Here is a 26746-nt window from a genome sequence, read left to right on the forward strand (position 1 = left end):
TTTTCGCAGCAGTGCACTTTTTAATGACAGTATCCATCGATTCTGTAAACTTATTTTGTCAATTTTCGACTGAGAGTCATACTGTCTTCTGCGGTCGCTATTACTGGATATATCCGGAAGCATAAATTTCCATTTTAAACCGTACTGACATTTCAATCGACTTCCGTATGTTCATTAAAGAGCGTGATGTGTCGCGTTGCACGGACTGTATGGTAGGCCTATTTTTGATTTTTTATCTGATCAACAGCTGACATTCTTGTAAAAGGTGTCTTTTCATACTATCCTAGGAGGGTTTTAAATTTAAAGTTATCGCATGCGCCACAAGGAAGTCGAGAAGACTTCCTAAAAATAGTACGTGCATTTGGGGATTTTTTTGAGTTGGGTTTGTGACGGAAACACGTGATTCACGAAAAGATGACGCAATTGGAGTATTGAACATGCGCAAGAACATCTCGTGACCCGCTGGAAGGTTTGAAAAGGACAGGCAAAGTCATTTTGCGGGAGAGTGCATTAGAACGAAGGGAATTCAGACAATTTAAGACTAAAACATCACACAATGGACGCATCAAAAACTGAAGTATTGTCCTCTGAATCCAGAGCAATTCCTTCCAGACGAATTGTCGTCAACGACCCAGGTCAGCTACCGATGGATTATTCCACTACTCCTGGTGGAACCATATTCTCTACGACTCCCGGCGGTAAGTTTGTGCGTTGTTTTGGATGTTTTAATGCAGAATTGAGCAAGATTACACTGTGAAGACCGATTACGAACTGAATGCCCCAAGTTTTTAATTACAGCCTTCGGCTCTGAGTTTGTTTTGAGCTCATAGACACCTCGATTTTTAACTGCGTAGTTGGGAATTTGTGGACATGCAACTGCAACGCAAGCGTTTTAGTTTGCTGAGACCTTGCTCAATCCGTATGGGAAATTTGGTTGTTTTGCTGCCCCAGATGTGGAGAGCGTTGAGATTTTTTTCTTTCCTTATCGATACGTGTTTGTTCTGTAAATCATTAAACCGTGTTTGCTTCGAGAGTGTACAGTAGGTGTACTTGTACAACGAAAAGTGCTTGCGTTGCCCAACCAACCTTCATCGTTTATCGTTCACACTCGTTTTTTCTGATGGGCTTAAGCTCGATAAATTTTTAAGCAAATTCGCCGTTGAATTGAAATTTTTTACTTCGAATGCCTAACCTTCAGAGGTTTCTTTTTACTGCATGATATTATTCTCTCACGTAAGGGAGGAAATCGGAAAACAAAAGTAAATGCTTGGTGTTGTGATGTCGTCATAACTCTCTTGTGACTTTCCTAAGTCGTACTTATATCATTGCAAAACAGTCTGGACTGATTGATCAGAAAAACCCTTCGTCTCAAGGTTAATTTTTCGTTCTTTGAACTGAAGAAACTTTTCAAAACGTTTCTCTAGGCCTGTGTTTATGTTTGGACGTGCTCTGCCGTGGCTCGCATTGTATGAGACTCGTCTTTTTGTTTTGGTGATGTAAACAATATCCACGTGTTTTGCAGGAGTTCAAGGTTCCGTATCTAATTTGCATTTCAAAGCTACTTTGATTTAATCTAAAATGGATCAAATTCCCTTGTCTGCAAACAATGAAAAGCATAGTAAGTTTCGCTTTGATCATTCTTGGGACTGGGTTCAAAACACGACTAACCTTACCCGGGTTACAGTAAATTTTTAATTAAGTTTAATGGCTTTGCAAAGGGATTTTTCTTTTTTGTTTTTTCCCGTTAGTCTCGAGTCATACTGAGATAAACCCCAATAAAATTTTAGCCCTTATACATGCTCATCTACATAAAAAATTTAGGTCAAGGTTAGCTTTAAATCTTTTTTCCCCTTTTAAACAACCTAGCCCAGTACTTCACACAAAATGTCTATTCTTACTTCACAGCTTGTTTTGAATAATTTTTCTTGTTTTGGTCAGTGTCTGTTTATTTTCCATAAGTTCTGTTTTCCATAAGTTGTAATCATCTCATATGATATGCCTATTTTATGGTTCCAGGCTTTACCTTCTTTCATCTTAACTTTGGCTTGCTATAAAGAAAGTAACAAGTTTGGTCAGATTGTGCTGTGTTTGCCAGTGAAACATGCAAAAATTGAAATTACTACCTAGTATGCATTGTGTGCTTGGCTAACATCACTCAGCCTCAATCACTTTTTGTGTTGTCTTTGTAATTGTGGAAGCCTTATGTTGCAAACTTTTGGGGTTAGGGAGCAGAACAGTATTAAAGTGAAAGCTTTTGATAGCATCATGAATTTGTCATTGAGCTTAGGGCAGTTGTTAGTTATCTTGATATTCACTGTCCTTAAGGTCTGGCATTTTTAATTTTGGAGGAATTTTAAATGTATTTTGAAATCTTTGGCTAATAACTTGCCTAATGCATGTCTTGGAACCAGCTGTGAACCAGTGCAATGGGAAATTGTTGGTAACAATTGGCTAAGTGATGGTTCTGTTTTAACTCTTAACTAAACTTTTTATCAGGAGGTGGCATGATGTGTTCACAAAAATATATATTTGGTAGTATTTCTCATTGTTACATATATTTAGAATTATTATAGAGTAGTGGGCAACTTTTGTGAACAGATCAACTTTTAATATTGACATATTACACTTGCACATAAGCTTAAATAAACTACTGCGCTTTACTTGTTGAAATGAAGTTCTAACACTGCTTCCTAATTCATTTTTTGAGTTGGGTGGCCAACAGCTTTGTTTTGATTTTTTGTAAAACAATTTTGAAGTTCCCCAGAAAATTAAAAAAATGCTCTAAAGCTCAGGTAGGGTTATTTTTATTTAAAATGGTGAGCCTTGTTATTGTGTGAATGATGTCAGTTTGTTACTTTTTATCTCATCCTTTGTGGTGTTTAAGATTACATTAAGTAATACCTTGTTTATTTTATAGGGACACGTATAATATACGAGCGCAAGTTTCTGCTGGAATTGCGCAATTCTCCTTTGTCACGTACGCCTCCACAGAATCTGCCAATGATACCAGGTGTAACTTGTGATGCAAAGTTGAAGCCAGGGGTTCGCAAAGACAATGGTGTACATGGCTCTGAAACAGAGAATGATAAGAATGATCATGGTAAGGAAACACATGCTTAATTCTGTTTACTAAATAGCTGGCTCTAGCTGTTAATTTTTTCATCTCATAGTGAACAATTCAAACTAATTAAGGTAAATTTAAACATGCAAATCTAATCAATAAGTTTGATATTCAATGAACCAATGGAATTTCAGGTGGTTGGTAATCTATTTTTATATGTTTAAGCTGCAGAAGCACTTAAAACTGCTGTAAGGTGTGTTGTGTTAATGCAAGGTGCCATAGATAACCCCAATGAGGCATATGTATACAATACCTAGTCATAAAACTTGCTTCACTTGGAAAAATAATACTTTACAAAAAGGAAAGAATGAAAGAAAAAAAGGAAAGCCCAGTTCCTCTGAGCCTTCCCAGAAATTTGTTGACTTGTTGTATTCTAATATCAGTATGAATGTTCTCCATACTGTTCTGCATACATTTCCTAAGGTGCTGACAAGGAGAATTTGTTTAACAGTCAAGAGCTTCATAAGTTGGTGATCATTTTATTTTTTCCCATGAGCTTAATGAGTGGTTCAGGGGTGATATTATATCAAACAAACAACAGCAGAATAAGAATCATTGTTCTTTTTTACATCTATTTTGCAGGAGATGTACCCACCCAGTTTGAGATGGACATTTAATGGCTAGCTGCAATTGTTATTTTAGGGACTGTTGTCTGATAGATTATGCAGATGCACATTGTCTAAGATCAAGTGTTGTCATTGAGTGGGTGTAAATATTGTGATGTGAAGTGTGGAGCAAATGAATGGTGTTGATAAGAGAATCAGTTGTAATCAAAAATTGGAACTGGTTGTTTCTTGTCAACCAGAAAAAAAATGTCTGAAAAAGAAGACTGACTTTTGTCATCTGATATTGTACATACAAATTTGCTTTCTCTCAAATCTGTCAGAGCAAATGTCCAAATAAAGTGCTTGGACCCAAAACTAATATAATTTTGACATTAATGTTGGGTTGTCATACTTTGGAGTAATTTTCAGTTCAGTCCCTCCACTTACCTTTTTAGTCCTAAGGGCCACCTGGCCTATACTTATAACTGTTGGGGCTGATCTTTGTGGTTTCTGTTGCATAAAGGGCAGTATGGCATGTTATATGGATGGAAGGTTTGTCAATCACAGGTAACCCTGGAGTATTTTTGCTGGCTTCCTCCACAGTTTTCCAATACCCATTAATACTCCTGAGCAAGAGAAGTTCTGTGAGAATAAAGCATCTCACTCTTGAACACACCACACCGCAAAACAAAACCCAGGCCACAGCTCAAACTCACACCACTGGAATTAGTAGTGGAGCTGATTTGTGATGGTATCTCAGCTTTCCCTTTTCATAATTGCATTCTTGCCTGTGCTATGTCACATTTCAATCTTCACTCAGGTATTGCTGAGAGAAAACACAGTTGTCTTTTTACAACACAACCTTGCACTTCCTGATATCAAACCAAGCAAACAAACAAACAAAAACTGGAAAAAAAAATTATGGGTTTGCTTTATTCCTTGTTTCGGTGGCATTCTGCTACAAGGAATATTTTAATCTCTATTGGGAAGGATGTTAGTCTGTAACCCCCCCCCTTACTGAAGGTGAAGAGAAGTACTGGAAGACACGGAAGTCTTACCCAGAATCACAGCATGGAACAAGTGACTCCACCTGGGATTTGAGCTTGGGCTTCTTTATTAGGAGTGGAAAGGAAAAATCTGTATTTTAGATAAGGCATGTGCTGTGTGCTCCTGAAATTGAACTTTCAATTTTCATTTGTGGGCTTTTGCTGTTGTATATTGAATTTGATATTTTGTCTACAAAACAATTGGGGATTGGGGCTAATTTATTTTTATACCATATTTCCATATACATTTGGTCATCCAAAAATTTATCTCCCTTCTTCAAAATGGTCTTTGAAAATTGAAACCACCAGCTATTGAGGCTCACTATAGATGATCCATCAACACCCAAACACAAATTCCTCATTCGGTAAAGGCTATTTGTTTTCACGTTTTCAAGAAATGTTTCGTGTTCCCTTACATTTAACTTAAAGGTGAATTTTACTCTCGAAAGCATACTGTGGTCTGATTCTTTCCTTCAAAGCCTTTGTGTCGGTTTTTATTTTTTGACCGAAGGAAAATTAGAACCGATTTAGTCAATTTGTCTAGTGGTCTTCTTGGGTTGTCAGCATCTCGAAGATGCTTTCGTACAATAAATGATGGTCGTGACTAAGAGATACCAGTGAAAGCGGAACTAGAACAAGCACGGACATACCAGGCTTGGCGCTTGTTAACCATAACAGTTGTAAAGGGGGAGCCTTCGAGCACCCTCAAGGAAATGGGAATAAAGTTGCTTTTTCAAGACAGACCAACCAACAGGAATAAAATTTGAAAAAATAGAAGTGAATGGTCACTTAGATCTGAAAATAAGTATGACTCCTTTGGTGTGTACACACCTCCCACCTTTACGGTGGTGAGTTTTCATACACAATTCGTACACCTCCTGGTAGATTATCTTGATCAAGAAACTCCCAGGGGAACTGTCCAGAACCTGGCATTGTAAAAGTGATTTCGGTGTAATACTGGAACTGGAAAGCCACTCCCTTCTTCTGCCAATCGGTCCAAAGTTTATCAAGAAAACTGTGAAGAAGCCAAAATTCCGGAGAAAAAGAAGCCTTGGAATGATGAGCCATGTTGCCTCCAACACAGTCATGGAATGTCGTGTGGAATTGCTCACGAACTGTATGTTCGAAGAGAGTAAAATTCTCAAGCTGGATAAGATCACGTACTTTTTGCAAGTTCGGTAAAAAGCAAGAAAAGTTAAATTCTCTTTTAATGCAGCCTCCACCAGCAGACCAAGGCAATTGGAATTCTTTCTGTTGGAATGGACCATTCATAACGCAGTTATTTGGTGATATACCATTACCCCCAAGACCGTCGGGTCCTGGGCTCCAAACTGCCGCTTGTGTCCAGTGTTCTGACTCTCCGGTCCAGTCCCAGAAAGGAATTGTTATACGACAATCAATTTGACGAAGAAAGTTTTCAAACTGCATCAAATACCATCTATGCCAGGGAAGAAATATTTGAGGCATGTGATGAAGAAATTTGCTCGGTATTTTTGAATGCAGCGTGGCTATATCCTCATAATAGGTTTGGTATTGAGGACTAGAAGAACCTAGTTTGAAAGCGTTAATAAAGCGCTGTCGCTCTGTTGGGCTCATGGCGGTAAATTGTTTTCGTACTCTGTAACAAGACACAAGGTCTCCATCATGACAGCGACACTTCCTGTGACACTGGTCAACAGTTGATCTGTTTTCCTCGCAAGGCATCTTGATACCTAAGAGCATAGGAAGGAGAAATCTTCTTTACTCGGTTTTGCAGTTCATTTGACAGTTGAAATTCCCTTTAATCGGTGATATGATTGGCCTGCACGTATAACGTTACCTTATTTAAGACTTCGGGTGTACCTGTTCACTTAGCGGGTGACTGACGTAATAACTGACTTACTGATCGGTTGATGTACTGATACAGACTTTTGATAACGAATAATTGAATGGCATACGCTCTGCCGACTGATAGACCGACTTAATGATTTATTGATAAAGGAGGTAAGTTGCTAAAGAAACTGTGGTGCTGCGTCGGTGGGAGAGTATAACAGGTAATTTAGTGTTAACGACTGAGTTGAAAACGTAAATTAACCACCGTAAAGGTAAAAAAGCTGACGTTTCGAGCGTTAGCCCTTCGTCAGAGCGATTGACGAAGGGCTAAAGCTCGAATCGTTAGCGTTTTTATCCTTTACGGTGGTTAATTTACGTTTTCAACTCAGTTGTTAACACTAAATTACCTGTTACTGACTTATTGATTGATTAACTGATACACCTAATATAAATATGTATGTATCAACTACCTGGTTGTCTGACTAACGGGATAAAGGTGGTAAGTTTCTACAGAAACTGTGGTGCTACGTCGCTGGGGGTGTATAACCAGATCATTTCACGTTTCGAGTGTTAGCCCTTCGTCATTTGCTGTGACGAAAACTAAAATTAATAAAACTTATAAAAAAGTCAGCTCATTGATCGTCCAGAAAATGTTATTTCTAGTCATGTTAATAAACTGAATTGATTATAATGAGTTGACCTGCCACGTAGCCTCGCAGTGTTGTGATATCCAGATGGGGACACGCCTGAGAAAGACTCAATGCTGTCACTAGAACATAGTGACGAAAAGTTGATAATAGGTTGCCAAGACAACGAGGAACAGAGAGGCAATCAATTGTAGCCTGTGGAATATGAATAGAAATCAATATGAATTGAATAGGGCAACACAGATACCTTGAAGGTAATTCAAAGGGAAAATAAGTAAGCCGGGGGAAATTTATACCGAAAACTAGTGTTAACATGAGAGCTGATGTCAGAAATGTTCGCGTTCAAATTTTGTTAAATAAAGCCCGAACCGAGTATGGAATTTAGGGTTAACTCAGTAAAGCAGAGAAAAACTGAACATTCAGTTTCGAGGATATCTCGCGATAAAGTTGAACTAGGCATAACAAGATCAATCACTCCCAGGTGATGTTCTCTTAGTTAGAAAAGTTCTCCAGGCGAGGAGAAGTTTAAAAGCATGAGCGACTTACCTGAAGAGCTTTACAATCCTTTTCCCGAATGTTTTGGTTTCCACTTTCTACAGCTTTTAACAACCTCTGGGAATGATCTGAACACTGCTGAATAACCACACCTGCACAAGTTTCTATTTTTTGTGACGACGAAAAAAAACTTCTGCCAAATAGCGTGAACAGCACAAGGAAAATGTGCACTAAACCAAACATGATTGTTGATCAAAGACAGTGGAATTGATAGTGTCAATGTCCGGCAGCTAATGGGAAGGTTGTGATCAAAGCTGGCTAACGACATGTAATGATGAAATTCGTTCCTCTCATTTCTTTTAACACCTTGACTCCTTAGAGCGACCGGCCTCTACCGGTAATTTCTCCTTACAATATCAGCCCTGAATCATACATTAAGGTCAGAGAATAAGGAAAATGATCCCCAACTAAAGAAGTTCTTGATTGTTAAACAAGTTCTCCTCGACAGCACCTTAGCAAATGTACGGAAAATCGTATGGGGAATATGCACCCTAACATAAGGGTGAAAAGGATTGAGAAGTTTATGCAATTTAAAATTCCGATCAATACAAAAAAAAAAAAATAATAAATAAAAAACCGCAGGCGATTGCCGACCTTAGCAAATCACAATGAGGCAGCTGCAAATGTTAATCATTCTCCCCAGTGTAAATTCGTGAGATCTTGTTTTTGACAAGATCTTTACGAACTTTCAACTCAACAGGTAAAGAGAATGTATTAGCTTGGCCTCGAACGGCATAAATCACTTACTTATGGGGTGCGAAAACTAGAAATTTGTATTTTGGCAAAATTAATTCAAACTGAATCAAAAAATGAATTACTGCTGGAGACTCGGATATGTTATTATAAGACTGCACTAAAAGTCAGTAGGAAGGCAAATTCTCACTTAAAACAACCCAGGGTAAATTAAAATCGTCATTTCTCCCAATTGGTCTTTACGGAATGATAATCTGAAATTTATTTCCGGACACTGTCATTGTCTTATCGATGAAAAGACATATTCAAAATGGTTACAGCAACGTGCGTCTTATTTTTCAAAGGAGAGAAAGAAATCATATCCTCTTTCTGTGCACCCTGCTGTCCTTTCGCCTTCCAAAATCACCATGATAATATGACAAATGATATGTTTACACTAAAGAATCCGAACCAAGGCAACAAGCAAACTATCTAGTTGGGTGACCCTAATACTGAACTCTTATTATCACACCGTGGCTTACACGATGGCAGCGGGTTCCAAAATGGATCACGTACACTTGTGAGCGGTGATGTGACTGTTTCGTCTTTCAGCATTACCACAAGAAACATGTATGACTATATTCAAACTAAAACAGTTTCGCTTATATTTTCATTTTTATTTTTACTTTGCTTATCCTTTTCCTTTGCATAAACTAAAAAAAAAAATGGAAGACAGAGAGGTCTGTAAAAGTTTGAAACGAACAATCAAAGCAACACAGAACTGGATTATTTTCCTTTGATTTCGTCCGCTGATCTGGCAGTATTGATTAAAATTACCTCTTTTTTGGAGTGTTGTAAAACCCAATCAAAAAATGAACCCCGATTTTTTTTCCATTGGCAAATGCTTAACAAACATCGTTTGCCAATCAGTTGTGCAAAGTAGTTTCTTGTTGTAATCTGATCAGGTCATCAAACCATCCAATTACATCTTTTAATTACCACATGCAAATCTATTTAACACGTACTTGTTCGTTTGTATTGGTCTGTTTTATCGATATCACTCTCACACCGTGAACAATTACATCAAGTGTACCCTATCTGCAGGTGGGGAAGTGGCTATTTGATCGAGGTGAGCTCTTGCTTGACTCGCCACGCAAATACCACTGGCCTAAAAATAATGGATTTAGGCCATCAGTAACCTCTTTGGAATAGAAGCTGCGATTCGATTTTCCATCTTCCAACTGAGGATAACAATTTTTAATGGACAATCGACCAATAGTAAGCCGCCTATTCATTTTGGTTACCAATAATCTGAATTACTGTAGTGTTACTGACTTTCATTAGTAAATGTCGCTGCGAAGAACTGATGTAAAATTGTAGAGGAGAAAAGGGTGGAAAGATGATTCACACACTCGCCAACTGTACAATTTCTTGAGAGGGTAAAAATCAGATTCATTCTTTTTTCAACGATTACCATGATCTTCCCCAGTTGATTTTAATGGTATGTACTTATCAATACTACGTTAAACAAGTTTATGAGTTTTCCTAAATGAGGTTTTGTTCATAGCAAAAAGCTGAAAATTGCCAGGTTAAAATATTCGAATTTCCCGCTTGTTAAGGATTGTCTTGAGCAAGAAACATAAGTGACTGAACTGATCTCTCCTTTGCAGTTGATGGATAAAATATATGTTGTCTATGAAACATGGAATGTAAAGAAAGAAAGTTAGGAATGGAATCATTTCCATCGCTTGTAAAAGAATTTACATGAAAGCAACAAGTTTGTTGGATAACTAAATCAGTCCATGACCTGACAGCAAGCGAAAATATATCTTTCCCTCTGAGATAACAATTCCATTTTCTTCATGGTAAACTTGAAACTTATCACATCAATCAGACACAGCCACAAAGGTGTGTAACTTTTAAACAAAACTGTTCAGCCTTGAATTAAGAGTGGAATCCCCTGGATTCTCATAGAGGATTTTAACTCCACCGGGTAAGTTATGATTATCTAACAGTTCCCATGAAAACCTTCCGCTCAAAGGCATCTCAAAGGTTATGTTGATGAAATACTCAAACGTGTGACTGGCTCCGTTCATCTGCCAATCTGCCCAGAGTTTATCTATGAAGCTGTGATGAATCCAGAACTCCGGAGAGAACGAAGCCGAGTGATGTTTTAACATATGGCCACCAACACAGTCGTGAAAAGCAGGATGCACTTTTTCCCGAACAAACTTTTCAAACGCAGTAAAATTTGCATCCTTTGTTATTTTTTGAATCACGTCTTCGCCTGGAAGGAAACATGAAATGTTAAAACGTCTTTGTAAACAGCCTTGTCCAATATCTTCAGGTATAAAGAAAGCATCTTTCTTAAAAGGCCCGTCTCTGACACAATCATCAGACAAAGTACCGTCACCCCCCAAACCGTGAGGACCTAGATTCCAAACATCGTTTGCCTCCGTTTCTCGGGCCCAGTGTTTTTCGTCCTTACTCCAGTCCCAATAGGGAACTGTAACCCTACAGTCAACTTGACGAAGGATGTTTTCAAACTCCAGCAAATACCATCTGTGCCAGGGTAGAAAGATCTGAGGCATGTGATGGAGTAGTTTGGTCGGCATCCGTGCATGAACATTGCAGATCCTTCTGTACTCATCTTTGTAAATAGGGTTTGTCGCAGCGGTTTTGAGAACGTTTGTGAATCTCATTCGTTCCTCGAGGGTCATAGCTGTAAAGTCTTTTCTGATCCGATGACAGAATAAAAGTTCGCCATTGTAACACAAACATTGACTTTCACATTCATCAAACCATGGGCCGTTTTTATGACAAATCATTGTATTACCTAAAAATTCATTCCAAGACAAGTGATACAGAAGATCAGTGAAGGAAACTGTGTCAGTCTAAATCAAGTTATAAGTGAACGCCAATTTTCCTGAAAGTTATGACAAACTTTTGATTCAGTTTTGCACTGAGTAAAATGTGTTTTCATCCAAAAGCGACGAGAAAAGTTTATGTCTCCTGTTCTCTTCTAAGATTCTGCGCGACATAAAATGTACTTTTGCTTCAACTTCTTCCACATCTTCTTGGTCGTCACTCACTGATTTCTATAAAATGTTGTTAAAGGAACTGATTTTCCTTTACTGCTGGTTCACAAAGAATGAGGTGACTAAGAGTAATGCTCGAATCCTCCTGAACAAGATTTTAGTTTACTCCTAAGGGAGGAGTCGGGATTTTTTAAAAAGGGGGGGTCACATTGTCAAACAGAGGGTACTCACCAAATTATCATGTCGACCTCCACCCCGTGTTTTACTTAATGTGATAAAAATAGGGCCTACAAAGGGGTAGGGGGGAAGGAAGGGGGGTAGGGTTCACGAACATTCTAGGACCCCCTCCCCCTAGCTATGCCTCTGATCCTCAACATCTTGTCAAGTTTCCTTTACAGTTACCCAATACCCATTTATACCCTTGGCTGGAAAGAGGCACCGTGCGAGTGAAATGTCTGCCCCAAGGACACAACACAAAGATCCCCTGGTGTTAAGTTCTTCAATCAAGTATGCTCGGTGTTTTCAGGTGCCCTACTCTTACTCAGGCCTAAATGACTAAACTAACAATATGAAAAAAGACTTTACCTGTTATGTATCGCTTTAACCCAGCATAGTTCAAGCTTGGACACAAACCGCTTTGTTTCATCAAACTCGCTGTTGTAATCAAGAGCGAACGGAACGTAGTCAGAAGGTCACCGGGACAGCGGGGAACAGACAGGCAGTCAACAGCTTTCTACGACGAAACAAGTTGAGACGTACGTTTAACCATTTTTAAACTTTCTTTGGCAATCTTCTTCATAACCTTGTCCTATAAATATGATCCTCGAACTTTTATTGTGAGTAAAAGAGTTTCGTCGGATTAAGGATGTTTTAATGAGAATTCATTAACACTTATTCGATTAGCTTATTTAGTGAGAACTTAATGTAAATCTAAGGTTTTCATGGAATCGTCTGAAAACTGAGTTTGGACATCAACAGGGTCAACCAGATCTAATACATTACGATACGGAAAAATCGACATGCAAAAAATTGTTGTTCTTTCATTAAATACCTGCACTTCTACACAGTTTTGAAACAGTTGATTCGAGTTCCTTCTCTCAAAGGCTTGAAAAACTTCATGGAAATTGGACGCACAGTTTTTGATCGTCATTTTCTGACATAACTCAATATTTTCGACAGATCTCACGCAGAGAGTTAAAATCGTAATGACAAAGACAAGCTGGGTACAATGAGTAACCATTTTGGGGATCTTTTTTCCAAAAATCATCGTGAAACACGAGGGTTAGATACATACATATATAACCAGCTGATTTCCTTCCTCTTGTCATGGTTATATATTTAAACGACACTCTGACAAGAGGTGTTTAAAAAAGTCATGAAAAAATACTAATTAAAGTCAACAGGGTGACATGGTTTCTTCCTTGATATTTATTACCAATTCAAACAACTTTTTGTGATATTGTTCCACATCATTTAATTATTAGGAAATATATTCGGCGGCTGTTAAAAAATAAGCTTACAAGTCATTTCCTCTAAATGATATAGCTATCTTCATGTGTTTAGAAATTGTTGGGCATGTTGATCTAATTCTTTCAACAGAGGAGGAAACATCAAATTTTCGTTTCCCTTGTTAGCATTCAATTATGAAATATGAAAATAATTGAGAACCTCTGACAATTTAGCACGTGGAAAACGACATCACATGATGTAATCTTTACATGATCGGGGGTGTTCGTGTATGTATGTTTAAAATGCGTCCATGTTCAGCCATCATGAATGTCATACTCTAAAGGAGTGCATATTCAATTCAGAAACAACAGACTGATTTACTTCCAACTGAGTTCTGCCCAAGTCACTCCCGATCTTTATGGTTTATGCGATAAAGGACAAATTTAGCATGAAAGTTTCATTATCATATGTCGGTTAGTTCACTTCAAAGAGTGTCTCCAAAAAATCAGAGATAAAAGTGCAACGCATCCCACCTCACCTCTCTCTTGTTGCCAAAAATAACAACAAGAACACATTTCCTAAGGGAAGACCTCTCTTACTAAACAAGGTCAGTGTTAGTTCAATAAAAATATTCAGTAAGCTCCGTTGACATATATATATATATAAAAGCAGAACGTTTGCAGAAAATACGAAACGAGTATCAGCTGTTTTGAAAACATAATTTTCATTGAGAGTATCAAATTTATGATAATAAGAGCAGCCATATCACAAAGAACGTGCAAAGATGGCCTGTAGCGGAAAATTGAAAACTCGAAATGGTCGGAAAGTGTTTCCATTTATGCAAACTTTGAGCTTTTTTCAGATACCTTTCGTCGAAGCTACCGAGTGAAGAAAATTTTCATCTAATTAAGGGCAACTTGTTCAAACAATGAATGTTTCCTTAAACACTATGTTTCAAAGACTTAAGGAGGGTTTTAACTTCTTTTTTTTAATTTAGCAAGGAAGATCATGCTCAGCATTCATAGCCTCTAACAGTATGGGAGAGATATCCTTTACAATTTGCTTCACCACCTCCCAAAGGTCGGAAGCCACGTAAAAGAACTTTTCTGGTGGACTTGAAGCCACCTCCTTTATCTCATCTATTCCGCTGAAGTAGCTACCAATGCCGACGACGAAAATTTCTACACCACGTTTCTTCAGTTCTAGGGCCTTTGCTTTGGTCTGAGAAGGGGAATTGGATCTTCCGTCTGTGACGAGGAAAACTATTTTCTCGTCTGGATCAGAACGTCCGCCTTAAAAACATGGAACAAAACCCTAATTAATTTAAGGGTGAACGAAAGAATAAAAATAACCCATGCAGTTTCATACAAAACTCCTTTACTAAGAATATAATCTGCGTAGTTTAAACGGAGGCTAACGATTTCATTCGACAGCATTACCATATATGGAATACACATGCGTAGCCCAGGTTTTTCCTTTGCTTTTATAATAAAGTTCGGATATAACGCGCGCTGCCATTAGCTGAATGAGCTTGCTCTATCAGAGTACAAGACAAGGAGCTGAGCTGAAGCTGTCCAGCCATCTGCCAATTTGTGCTAAGTCCGACCATTTCCCGGACCTCTCTCCAGCTTTTTTTTCGTTGATTGAAAGAAGTGCGGAGGAACACTCGACTTCGTCTCGTGTTTGTCCCCACGCTTCTTCCTTGCTTTAGCCGCTTACTGTGTACTTAACACCAGAAGAGAGTATTATTTCTTATACTTTCCTCTATTTCTGTCTCTCATTCTCTTCTCATATGAGAGGGAGGTAATTTTACGATATATATGAAAGGTTTACCTGCCAAGGGATCTTCAAATAATTCCGTGGCCTTCACCAATGCAGCATAAGTGTTAGTTCCCCCTCCTGGGCGAGTGATTCTATTCATCTCAACGGCTGCAAAATAGTCCGGCAAAAAATTGAAATTTACAGTGGCTGAGTTCGAGAAAGTGACCGCTGCATACTTGAGGTCCACGTACATGTTTTTCACAGCCAATAGGTAACGAAGCGCCTTCTTTGCTTTCTCGAACTGACAAGTTGTAACCGATCCTGAGCCATCCATGAGAACGACAACATCGTGAACCTCTCTTGAAGTGGGTATTTGGAACAAAGCCCGAAATCCAGCACCACTTGGAGGATGCTTAGTTTTAGCTTTTACGAAATTTTCTTCGAGCCTCTTTGCAGTGTCGGTGGCACCAGGAAGTTTGAAAGCTGGAAAAAGAACCATACAAATGAATCCATTGATGTTATCAACAGCTAATTAAAAATTTCCTCGTTGTAAGAAACATTGAGACGTCCCACGCGAGACGTCCCACGCGAGACGTCCCACGCGAGACGTCCCACGCGAGACGTCCCACGCGAGACGTCCCACGCGAGACGTCCCACGCGAGAACAATTAACGTAACGAGATATATTGTTTTGTTTGTACAGTGCAGAAGTGATTTTGTTGATTGACGGACACGTGAACCAAGTAATATAATCACATGTACATATTAGACTTTGATTAGTACCTTTTCGAAGCGAAGACCAGTGGTTATGCGAAGTTACGGAGTTTAGGTTTTACGATACGAATTAGATGTTGTAGTAAGTACGAATCAATAAAAGGAATCAAGAAATTACGTCTCGAAGTTTACAATACTCGTAGACGACAGCTCCGCTCAGGACTAATGGGTCCAAAACTGATTTCATTTTCATTTTCCTGAGAGCCCATTCGTGCGCATGTGCGTGATTATTGAAAAGATTGAGATTCTTAAATCGTTAATGCAGGGACGGACATTTACCTAGTTCTGGACATTAATCAACTTTTAAAAAGAATCTAAAATATAAACTTTGACTCTATAAGTTAATGAGATTTCAAAACTCGCGTAACACAACTTACTCTGAACTGATGCTGTAAAGAATACCAGTAGGCACATTGCAGAGGCAACCGATAGAGAAAATCTTGACATTGCGAAGTCCTTCTTTTTCGACTTGATTAGATCTGACTTGCAGGTTTGAAATTCACTCACTGCTTAGCCTACTTTTATAGAGGAATTAACTTCCTTGTTACTGTTTACCTTTAGTACAGCTCAGCAATTTGTTTCCAAATTTGGACTGTTTCAGCTAGCAAGGATGGCAGGTTCTCTTTTTGACCGCACGTATAATGTTACTTAGCTGTATTTTCCCCTTGTTTTCTAAGCGGAGATCTGGGCAGAGAACCCAGACCCAGATCTCTGTCACAAAATTTCACGTTCGAGGCTCAAACATTGGCCACAAAGATTAAGCCAAAAAACACACTCGGCGATGTTCAAAACTCCTTGAATGGTTCATAAATCTTCCCTACGTGATATACCTTTGAAGAACACACAGTTACACAATACATTGTTATTTTTCTCGTTTCTTTTTACTATTCTGACCTTCAGCCATAGGGAAGTTTTTAGCATTGTGAATAATCATGAAGTGTATTGAAACCTATAATTACCATAAAGAAGTTTTTAGCATTGTGAATAATTATGAAGTGTATTGAAACCTATAATTATCTCATCAATGTATCTTTCATTGAGGTCAAAATATTGTTCAAGCTTAGATTTGATGTCTGAAGACAAACAGCCCTCAAAATTCATAGACTGATCGATATCACTAACTAAAAGAAATATCAGTTAGTCGTGCTATAGGTACCTGCAGCCACAGCTGCATGTTTTAGCGCGTTAACATTGTGACAGTAAGTTGTTAGAAAACTTTGAACAAAGATTGTCTTTGTCTTTTGTATTTGTTCCCTCACGTATTTGTGATGCCGATTGAGAAAAGGTGTTCGGCCTTATTTTAGTTTGATATATTTTCCGCAAGATACATCGGTTAGCTGATGTGTTTCTTCTTGTCCATAACTTATTAGTAGCAGTGTTGCTTTCTAAAAAAATGTAGGTCTTCGACTTCCAAAGCGGATCGTCGAAGCTTATCAGTTCGACGCCTGCTTTTAGACCTCCTACGGCCGAACCTTCCCATTGAAACTTTGCTCTTCCTTATGCGCTGCTGTAGTTCTGTTTCCTTTTCAGCCCTTTGTACATCAAAACTGTTAGCATAGCTTTACTTCTGGAAAATAGAACCAGATCTATTGCAATACTTTCATCACGTTAAAAAACGAGCTAACGTGGACACGCGCAGGAATGAAAGATGTATTGATTCCGTGACAGATGCCACTTGGTTCCACTTGAGTCGGCTTCCTCCATTTACATCCGTGTCACCGATTAAGTTGTTCTACCTTCGAAGCGACTAGCTAGCATCACTAAGGCTTTTAGAAAATGAGTACGCAATGATCTTCTATACCTCAAGGCAAAGTGAATCTGTCTTGGGGTTTAATTCCAATCCAAATAGGGTTCATGAAATTAATGACAATATTATATCATTTGTTTAGAGAAACTGACTTACTGCAAAACAGGGTGACTTAGTAAAAGTAAAAGCTGACCCTGTAGCCGAAAAAGGCCACTTGCATGACTATTAATAGTGATTTTAGGTCGACTGAAGTTATTTGGCTAAACCGTCGACGAACGCTGCCAATCAATAGTTCCTTCTTCACCTCTTACTCTAGGTAATTTGTGTCATTAATGATAAGCATTTCATCCCGCTAAAACCCATTTTATTTGGTAAATGAAAGAACATTAAATCTTCCAACACCACTGCCAACGACAGAAATCCAGGCTAAATTGCAAATCATGGGTGTTCGCATTTCTAGTAATAAAATGACCACCCATATTCGCTGGTGCTGTTCGTATCTGTTTAGGCTGCATCGTGAAACCCAGCCATTTGAAGTGTTGTATGCTAGCTTCTGTGGCGTTGTTACTTATTTGTTTTCAAAATATGCAAAATTTTAACAAACAGTGAGAGCTCTGTGTTTCATGACTAACTCAATTACAAGTCTTTATTATTTTGCGTTTGATCAACCTTGTGACGATTAAAAGAGGTTTTAATTGCCTCTCCGTATACTGGTGTAATTTTCTAATTTGCAACAAAGGCATACGATACATTTCCTTTTCAGCGCAATGATTAGATATTAACATCTCAATCATGTTTCCTTGTTTCTGCAAAAATGTTTTGGTACAAAGCGCCGACAGGCACAGAGCAAATTATTAAGGTAATTAAGTTATATTGCGTTCAACTGAAACCTGCTTTGTTGCACCTTCGAACATTTATGAGAACAAGTATGAAGACTACCCTTTTGTTGTGGCGATGAAGCTTAATCAATGAACCAAAACGTCGGATGACGCACTTCAAAGCAATTAAATCAAGGTAATGAATATCAACGTGGTAACATTCTTGGTGATACTGTCTTGCTTGGTTTTAGAGGAAATGGTTCAAGTGAGTCTGACAAGATGCAAAAGTTGTAGAGCGTGGATGAGAACTTCATCTTCGAGCGTTGAGATATTATCAAATCGAGTAGGCGTACGTATAATCATGCGCTCACGTAATGTTCTGCGTATGATATAGATATCAATAACATATTTGAGTTAAAGACAATTTCAGGATACATCTGCACGAAAACTCAATCGAGGAACAGCTACTTGCAACACTTAGTGGTTAAAAAAGTGTCAAGTGTCAAGTGTCCTCCTTCTCAGCTGAAACAGCTGCCAATTAATCAATTGCAGAATAAGAATAAATTAATGACAATAAATTTAACGGAAAATAATTAAAATCTTTAGAGGTTGTACCTGGAGGTACAATGTGAGCATCAGCTGCCTCAGCTGTTCGGCTATGTATTCGGCCACATATAATGTTCATCGATGAAACGTGCTGTAAAATATAACAGCTTTTGCTTTAGAGGGCAGTATCACCACCGTCCACCCCAATGTAAGTATTTGCATCAAAAGTTTTTCCAATAGTTTTAAAAATTTACCCTTCATGTTAATCGAAAATTTTACAAAATCCCATGTGTATTTTAAAGCTGTTACCACCACCGACCAAAATGGCCATGCGCGGTCATTTTAAGAAAGCTTAGTGTTATCAAAGCTGACAGGTTCGTTTCACTACTGAAATTCCTTTTTTTAAATGACTTTAATTTGTCATGCCTTGTTTAGAGACCTTAGGCCTGACTATCTTGTTGAAATTACGGTTAACTGCTGTTATACAAAACATTGTTGGTCGTTTCCCATAGTATTATAATCAGAACATTTTTTCACTTTCCTTTTTGCTTGTAAATATTTGATCAGAATGAAAATAATCGAGACATATTCTTACAACTTCCCCCGAAGAAAACAATATCACATGATGTTACCTTTTGTAACGCCGGAGACTATTTAGTGCATTTGTCGTAGAGCTCTGTGACTTGGTTTAATTCTCCTGATCGTTGACATTCTCATCAAGCTTAGTGAAGAAAAAAAAAGATATCAAGCTGCCCCAAAAGTAACCCCTCCCAGAAACGCTGCTTAGTAGGCCTTGAATGACCTTGAGGAGTTCCGTCATCTGCGAAATGGTGGTCCAAAGCACGATATTCATTGTCTCTTGCCCTGGCCCATTTGCTCTCTCAACAACTGCAATATTTTAGGATGAAATTCAGTCGTTCGTCAAGTGCTTCAGGTTACAAAGTTCAATTGTTCCACAAAGTTGCACGGTTGTTGACTAAAAAACCTATTAGATCGTGCGGGGGTTCTTTAAAAGTTTTACTTTGCGCCTCTCCACAGTGTCTTGCCACTCTTCATGAATCGATTTAGTCAGTGACTCAATTTATGGAAACTTACTGCTTCACAAAATTAGTGAGATGGCAATTTACCCCATCGACCGAAAGTGTCCGAAGGTTCGTAGAGCAGGAGTTTTAATACAACTCTATGCCAAGTAAACGCTGTCTAGAAAATGATAGTATTCTACTTTTTTTCTTAGTCATGAGGTTGTTTTTAAATTTCTTCGTCTATCCACAAATTCCGCAGACGCAGTCCTCAGCACTACCCTCTCACTTTTGCGCCCAGATCCTCCATTCCCACCTTTTTGAACGTCTGACAAAAAGTCACTACAAAACTTGACGTAATAACATTAATGACAGCATTGATCCAAGCCATAAATTAGTGCCTTCGTTTATTATATTTAGAATACACATTCCACTGTTAAGTTAACTAAACTATGAAAGCAGCAGAGTTCTTCTTTCAATCAACATACAAAAAAAATGAATTCAGTAAATCCTCTATTTTAAGGGCTGAAAACGTTTTCTACGATTCTTACTTGACCTTGAATCCATTACAATGTGATATTCAAACTTAGGGGAAATAATGAACTAATTACTTAATTACTAAAATAAGTTATATTGAAGTACCGTTCCTTTCAAACTACAACTTAAAATCGAAGGCAATTTTGATATATATCGTTTTAACAAAGTTGCTTATGAGGAGTTGAGGCTGCATATTTCTTGGGAGCAACCAACTTAAAAGCCAATTTTGTAACATCCAGGAAGCCATTCATATTACTGACACGGAATACGTGGTCTTTACGATCTGGTGAAGCTACTTCCACGATTTCACTGATTCCTGTTCGGTAATCTCCAACAGCAACGACAAAAATCTCCACACCACTAGCTCTCAATAAGTTAGCATTCGGTATCGTCTTCGAGGGATCAACATTTGATTGCCCATCGGTGATAAGGAAAGCAATCTTTTCAACACCCGGACGTTTTCCTTTAGAAAAGGACAAATGAATACAGTAAGTAGGTTTTACAGTGAGCGTATTTCAAGATTCCTTTTTCTCACTAAAAACCAAAGTCATTTAACCCCAAAGGCTGAGTAAATTCTAATTTCTTCTTTCAGTATCATCCTTAAATCGAATGTAAAGACTTTGATCATAAAGGAAATGACCGCTAATTCAAGAAGCTCCAGATTTTCAAACAAATTCTCTTTGTCAGCACCCGGCATTGAAAGCGTTGAGAGCAGTGTAAAGAATATATGAAAACTAATGTTAAGTTGTAAAGGTAAAGGGTTAAGCTAGTTTATCACAGATCATCATAACTGACTTTGACTCAGAGTTATTTTGAAAAGCACAATATTTTCAATACCTTCCTTAAGCATGTAACTAATAGTTAAAATATATAGCGGCAGAACTTATGATCGATCACATTGCACCCTCTGTCAGAGAAACAGGGTAATTTAGTATCATCAACTGAGTTGATAACGTAAATTGGCCACCGTAAAAGAGTTTCAAAGCTGATGTTTCAAGCGTTAATCCTTCGTCAGAGCGAAATCTGACGAAGGGCTATCGCTCGAGACGTCAGCTTTGAAACTCTTTTACGGTGGCCAATTTACGTTATCAACTCAGTTGATAATACTAAATTACCTTGTTATCTTGTTATACTCTCCCACCGACGCAGCACCACAGTTTCTTTACAAACACACTCTCTTTATTCATCTATCAGAGAAAGACTTATACAGTTTATGTTCAAAATCGAGGCTGGCTTGGTTTTGGTATTAATTTTACAACTTAATGAGTAGCACAACTTTGGATCATTACCATATGGAGCCGTAGATTCCAGATTGTTTTAGAGAAATGCTGTTGTAACTGTTTATTTTTTCTGCTTAAAATAAAGGCTTTCTATCCAAAATGAATTTGCACATACCTGAATTGGGATCTTCAAAAACCCTTTTTGCTTCTTGTAGTGCAGCCTGAGTGTTGGTTGAGCCAGGGATATAGGGAAGGTTCTTTATCTTAATTCCTGCGTCCGGATTAGCAACAAAATTAAAATCGGTCGTGGCACCGGTTGCAAATGTCACTGCTGCATATCTGTTGTCATATCCCATTTCTGACGCAATGTCAAGCATGTTCTTCAGGGCTTGCTTTGCTTTCTTGTAGTTACAGTCCCCAATCGAACCTGAACGGTCCAGAATCACCACGATATCTTGCTGTGTGACCTGCCTCTTGCTCCGTCCAATCTGAGACAAGTACGAGAGGGGTATGCGAAAGAAATTGGTGACCAATTTCGTTGCGGTCTCGTTTTCAGTCGGCACGTGTTGAAATGCTAATAATAATAATAAAAAAAAAACAACAAAGGAGTAACCAAATTAATAAATCAAAAACGTGCCCGGCTTGCTTCCCACAAAGGAGCTGACATAGACTAGCACTGGCACACAATCTAAACGCGTTAACGTGTTACTTACGTATAGTTATATCAAAGTCCTAATCAAGTTCAAGTAAGAACTGTATTTTCACAAAGTCAACTTAGGACATAGGTTGAAAGTAACCTTTCGCCCATCAAACGCATTGAAGTCACTTTGACAATAAGGTCAGGAGACCAGGCAATAAAAACAATTGACCTAAGTGCCTTTACACTTACACTGATAATACTGTTGATCACGCTTTGGAGTGGGTCTGAACCAAAATGGGTTCCTACCACGACATTGACCAGTTAGAAAAGCGAGGATGACGATCATCATTAATCGGTAAAACACTGGCGCCATTGTTGGAACAGTTCGTCGCGAAGAGATTAGCCTCAGTTGTCTGAAGAGGTCTGAAGAGATCTGTACGTTCTTTGAAGTCGTTTGAAGTTGATTGTCTTCGCTTGGTTGATTTTATAGGCAGAAAGCAGTCCCTGTACGTGTATTCCTTCTCAGCAAAGACTTTGGCGAAGGTAAAGAATGTAGGAGAAGCTGTGACGGGAAGGCTGAAGTTGTTGAGTTACGTGGAGGCCTGAAGCTTTATTTAACACGCAGTCTTTGTGAACTTAGCGCTGACGTCGATTAAGGGAAGTTACAAAAAGAGGAATTTGAAAGAACGACAGACATCACCTGATCAGCAAATTCGGTTCTAGTCTACATAACCGGTCAACGATACTTTTTCTAATACTCGTACATTATGGTTTGTTAAAAATTAACATTACGGTTCAAACACTGTTCTTCTACAAAATGTCATTATTCACAGCCACACCGCTTTTTGCAAACAGCCTGTCATTACCCACATCTCCATGTTTCAGTGCGATAAACAAAAAAGTACTTTCTACATGACCGAGCAAGTGCTAAACTATTTTTAAAAAAGCCTCACCTAGACAGGAAATCCAGACTAAAACTGGTCTTTCTGTCACGTTCGATCTTAAGGTGCAGACTCGCTCTGTTTTTCGAAAAAGATATCCTTTCTTGTACTTCCTCTCTGGATTTCGTTGGTAAAAAATTTTTTATACAGACGTTCAACGACCAAGCGGTAGAGAACCTGAATTTGACTTGACATGTACAGGCGGTTTTCACAGCCTGCATGAAACATGTGGAACTCTTCCATACTTTCTTTGTTAACTGAAGCAATGCTCTTGCTGCGTGACTATTTTTCCTTGGCCAATTTGACCTTCGGTAACAGGGAAGCCGATTTAGAACATTACTAAGATATATAACTGGTAACGTAAGCTGAATGTGTCACTGTAATTGGATTAAGGTTTTGTTTAAACTAAATTTTGATCTCTAGCGACAAACATCCTAATTAACTAACTGATCATGTAACGAGGGAAATTAACTGTCTGTGGTGCTGAAGGTTACCGTGATCTCAGTGAACGCTTTACACTGCATAGTAACACATATAACGTGTTGTCGATACCGATTGGGACAATACTAAGAGAAACGAAAATGACTATAATTTGTCAGAACGAGGACTTTCAAAGGTAAAGATGAAAGCAAACAATTAGTGTTTCTAGTTCTCGTACATAACGAGTAAACACAAATTTACATTGCGCCGTTCTTCGACAAAATGTAATTTTTCACAGCATAACTCTATCCAAGGAGCCCCCTTTTACTCGCATTTCTATAATTGAGCTTGGTAAACAAAACAAAAATTAATTTCAAGATGACTGAGCATTTGCAAAAATAATTATTTTTGGAAAAGTTTCACCTAAACGGGGAAGCCAGACAGTAACCCGCTATCTTTCTATTATTAATTATTATTATTATTATTATTATTATTATTATTATTGAATCTTTATTAAGTCATAAGATAAATAATCACATATCCTATGTTACAACATTAAAAGAAGGCATATATATAAATTACAGAGAAAATCAAGATAAAAATTATAAGACTAGATTATGTTTAAAAATTAAGCGATTAACAAACGTGTTTTTGAACCTATCAGTGTTTATTTTAGGATGGTGACTTGTCTCTTTCCTCAGATTGTACTTGGTTAATTTCTTTTTTGGCATTATAGCTCTTAAAGGGTGTATTGTATTATTAAAAACATTCTTGAAGATACGCGTGTCCTGTTGAACTAACAATTCATAAACATTAATGTGATCGGATGTATACTTGCGCTTATAACATCGATCTAAGAAACATTGGATTGTTGTTAATTCGGAATTTACAGCGCCAAATACGGACAGCCCGTATAATATATTTGGTAGAACCAGATTTAGAAACAGATGGTCTATTTCGGCCTGATTGTACCCTTCTTTCCTTAAAGATCTTAAAATGAACAGGCACTTGTTTGCTTTAATTAGTTTTTCCCGAATATGTGTTATGAACCTACTGTCTTCCTGAAATGTTACCCCTAAAATAGTAAGCTCTTTTGTCTGTGGTATTCCAGACACCATCGGAAACTCTATTGTACAACCTTTCTTGCGGAAAATGATTTCCTTGCACTTAGATGGATTGCTACACATACCATTACTTCTAGACCACTGGGAAAACTGATTAATCAGTGCGATAGAATTGTCATTATCACCTATCACAGGCGAGATAATGGTTGTATCATCTGCATATTTTACCAGCACGCTCTTATTGTCCAAGTGTATCTCTAAATCACTGAGAAAGACATTGAACAAGTGCGGCCCGCTGACACTTCCTTGGGTGGTACCTTTGTTGACACTTTTCCATTTTCCAATAAACCCATTTCTAATGACTCTCTGCTGCCTGTCTTCCAAAAAGCTTAGATACCAGTTAACTATAAAAGGATTTAGGGGGAGTTGCTTCAATTTGTGTGAGAGGAGATCGTGTTTCACACTATCAAAAGCCTTGCTGAAATCCATAGCGAATAGGCGTACCGCTTTGCACTCTGGGATATCAAGATATTGATTGACAGTATGTTGGATAGTCAGTAGAGCATTGGTACAGCTCCCTCCCTCTATGTATGCAAACTGTGAGATCCCAGAATGTTCATCGAAGGTCTCCCTTGCGTGTGTTCCTAAGACAGCTTTCTCAAAGCACCTTGCGATGACAGGTGTCACATTTATTCCGCGGAAGTCTGATATTCCCGTAGGTATATCAACCTTCGGCAAGGGGTACAGGTCTGACTTTTTCCAAGAGACAGGCCAGGCGTGTGTTCTAAGAGACAGATTCCAAATCCAGGTGATCACTGGAACGAATAGCTCGGCGTGGTCTTTCCATATAGTATACGGGATGCCATCTGGTCCGGTTGCTGTTTTCTTTATACGCATAAGAGAATTCAGGACTTGTCGCTCTGAGATTTCTGGGACTTCCTGATCTTCACTAATCTCCAGAGGTGTTGGCTTTCTGTAGGCGTGGTCAGTACATAGGTCACCAAAGTAGTCATTTAACGCGTTGAGTTCGTAGTGGCCAAGAGATAGAGAAATCACCGGCTTGCGGCGCTGAGATGTTTTATCCACTTTTTTCCACCAATCCCGAGTTCCAATAGAGGCGATAAAGTCCCTTCTGTTTCTGAAAATGACTTCAGAGATCCTTTTATTCATAACTTTAAGACGGTCTAGATTACTGAGTGATATGCGTGATTTGGCTCGTATCATCGATCGAACGAGCGGAGTCATCCAGCCCGGGTCTCTTGAAGACATGCGCACTGTTTTCAGAGGCATGCAGCTATCCAGGTGCCCTAGGATGGTATTTTCGAGCCTACCAACCACTTCATCGACATCAGTTTCCTGTATCATATCATCCCAGTTTTCCTTCGCCAACGCGATATACAGATCACGCTTTCTATGAGCCCTTTGGTCACGCACGTATACTTTACGGCGGATAGGTGGAAGCTTTATACCGGGTGGTAAAATAACTCCCATGTGATCCGTCTTGGAGAGCATGTGAAAGGGATAGCACTTTGAAAAGAGATCCGTGCGGTTCGTGAAACAGTTGTCCAAACAAGAATTCCCTCTGGTGGGGAAATTAACCAGAGCATTCCAACCAGACATTTCTTCGAAGCGTTTGATATCCAGTTTGTTGACATCGCCACCGCACAACACAACTGTTTGTGGATGTTTGTCTAGTATATTATCCACGGTATTTACAAGATGATTCATTAGATCGATCTCTGCATAATTAAATTTTGGGGATGATAAACTCCACATATTACAAATCGATGTCCCTTGGGAAGTCGCAGAGTTATACAAATTAATTCATAAAGACTAGAGCGGTAAACATCCTCTACTGCAAGATTGTTCCTGATGTATATAGCAATCCCACCCTTATTGCGCATATCTCTGCCATTCCAATTTCTGTCTCTACGAAAGATGGAATAGTTCTCAATATTTACAATCGCATCCGGTTGTGCCGGTTTGAGGTGTGTTTCCGATACGACACAAACATCAATATCTTTAGATCGCAAGTCAGCCTCAAGTCCAACCGCCGCACGCACTTTGTTCTTAGTTTTTGCGAGACTGCAAATATTGATGAACATACACTTGGGAACGGCAAACTCCGAGCAATCGGTAGATGATTTAGTAGGCTCTCGAGGAATAGCTGTAAGATATCTGTTCTTAGCGGGATCTTGGAAGCGATAAGGTCTAGCAAACCGCCGGGTTTTAACAACTTCAATGGGTCGACATCTGTCGGAGTGTTGCGATGCAGAGATATTTTTAGTAATTTTCCCCAATCTTCGTAATCCCGGACCTCTGTATTTCAGAATTCCCAGGGATTTAAGGGTATCGAAAACATGAGGCGCAGGTCG

The 26746-nt window shown here is 38.6% G+C and overlaps 5 protein-coding genes across 5 annotated transcripts; 1 reads left to right on the plus strand and 4 right to left on the minus strand.

The window, feature by feature from the left end:
* The first annotated feature begins 447 nt into the window (after window positions 1–447).
* Window positions 448–4041, plus strand: LOC131769003 (eukaryotic translation initiation factor 4E-binding protein 1). Its single transcript, XM_059084726.2, has 3 exons — window positions 448–698; window positions 2918–3100; window positions 3704–4041. Exons 1-3 carry the CDS (start codon window positions 557–559, stop codon window positions 3736–3738), a joined length of 360 nt encoding a protein of 119 aa, XP_058940709.1. The 5' UTR covers window positions 448–556; the 3' UTR covers window positions 3739–4041.
* A 945-nt stretch (window positions 4042–4986) lies between these two features.
* LOC131769028 (tyrosinase-like) lies at window positions 4987–7909 on the minus strand. Its single transcript, XM_059084767.2, has 3 exons — window positions 7718–7909; window positions 7225–7366; window positions 4987–6424 (listed from the first exon to the last, which is right to left on the minus strand). Exons 1-3 carry the CDS (start codon window positions 7907–7909, stop codon window positions 5553–5555), a joined length of 1206 nt encoding a protein of 401 aa, XP_058940750.1. The 3' UTR covers window positions 4987–5552.
* A 2278-nt stretch (window positions 7910–10187) lies between these two features.
* Window positions 10188–12586, minus strand: LOC131769029 (tyrosinase-like). Its single transcript, XM_059084768.2, has 3 exons — window positions 12488–12586; window positions 12022–12169; window positions 10188–11234 (listed from the first exon to the last, which is right to left on the minus strand). The coding sequence occupies exons 1-3, from the start codon at window positions 12584–12586 to the stop codon at window positions 10318–10320; spliced, it is 1164 nt and encodes a 387-aa protein (XP_058940751.2). The 3' UTR covers window positions 10188–10317.
* A 1027-nt stretch (window positions 12587–13613) lies between these two features.
* On the minus strand, window positions 13614–16069 carry LOC136277093 (von Willebrand factor A domain-containing protein 2-like). Its single transcript, XM_066158757.1, has 3 exons — window positions 15975–16069; window positions 14719–15129; window positions 13614–14177 (listed from the first exon to the last, which is right to left on the minus strand). The coding sequence occupies exons 2-3, from the start codon at window positions 14978–14980 to the stop codon at window positions 13879–13881; spliced, it is 561 nt and encodes a 186-aa protein (XP_066014854.1). The 5' UTR covers window positions 14981–15129; window positions 15975–16069; the 3' UTR covers window positions 13614–13878.
* Window positions 16070–20244: 4175 nt separating this feature from the next.
* On the minus strand, window positions 20245–21683 carry LOC136278457 (collagen alpha-1(XIV) chain-like). The gene is made up of 2 exons (XM_066161982.1): window positions 21482–21683; window positions 20245–20549 (listed from the first exon to the last, which is right to left on the minus strand). The coding sequence occupies exons 1-2, from the start codon at window positions 21681–21683 to the stop codon at window positions 20245–20247; spliced, it is 507 nt and encodes a 168-aa protein (XP_066018079.1).
* Window positions 21684–26746: the final 5063 nt, after the last annotated feature.

The sequence above is a fragment of the Pocillopora verrucosa genome, chromosome 1 (assembly GCF_036669915.1).
Source record: "Pocillopora verrucosa isolate sample1 chromosome 1, ASM3666991v2, whole genome shotgun sequence".
Classification (NCBI taxonomy): Eukaryota; Metazoa; Cnidaria; class Anthozoa; order Scleractinia; family Pocilloporidae; genus Pocillopora; species Pocillopora verrucosa.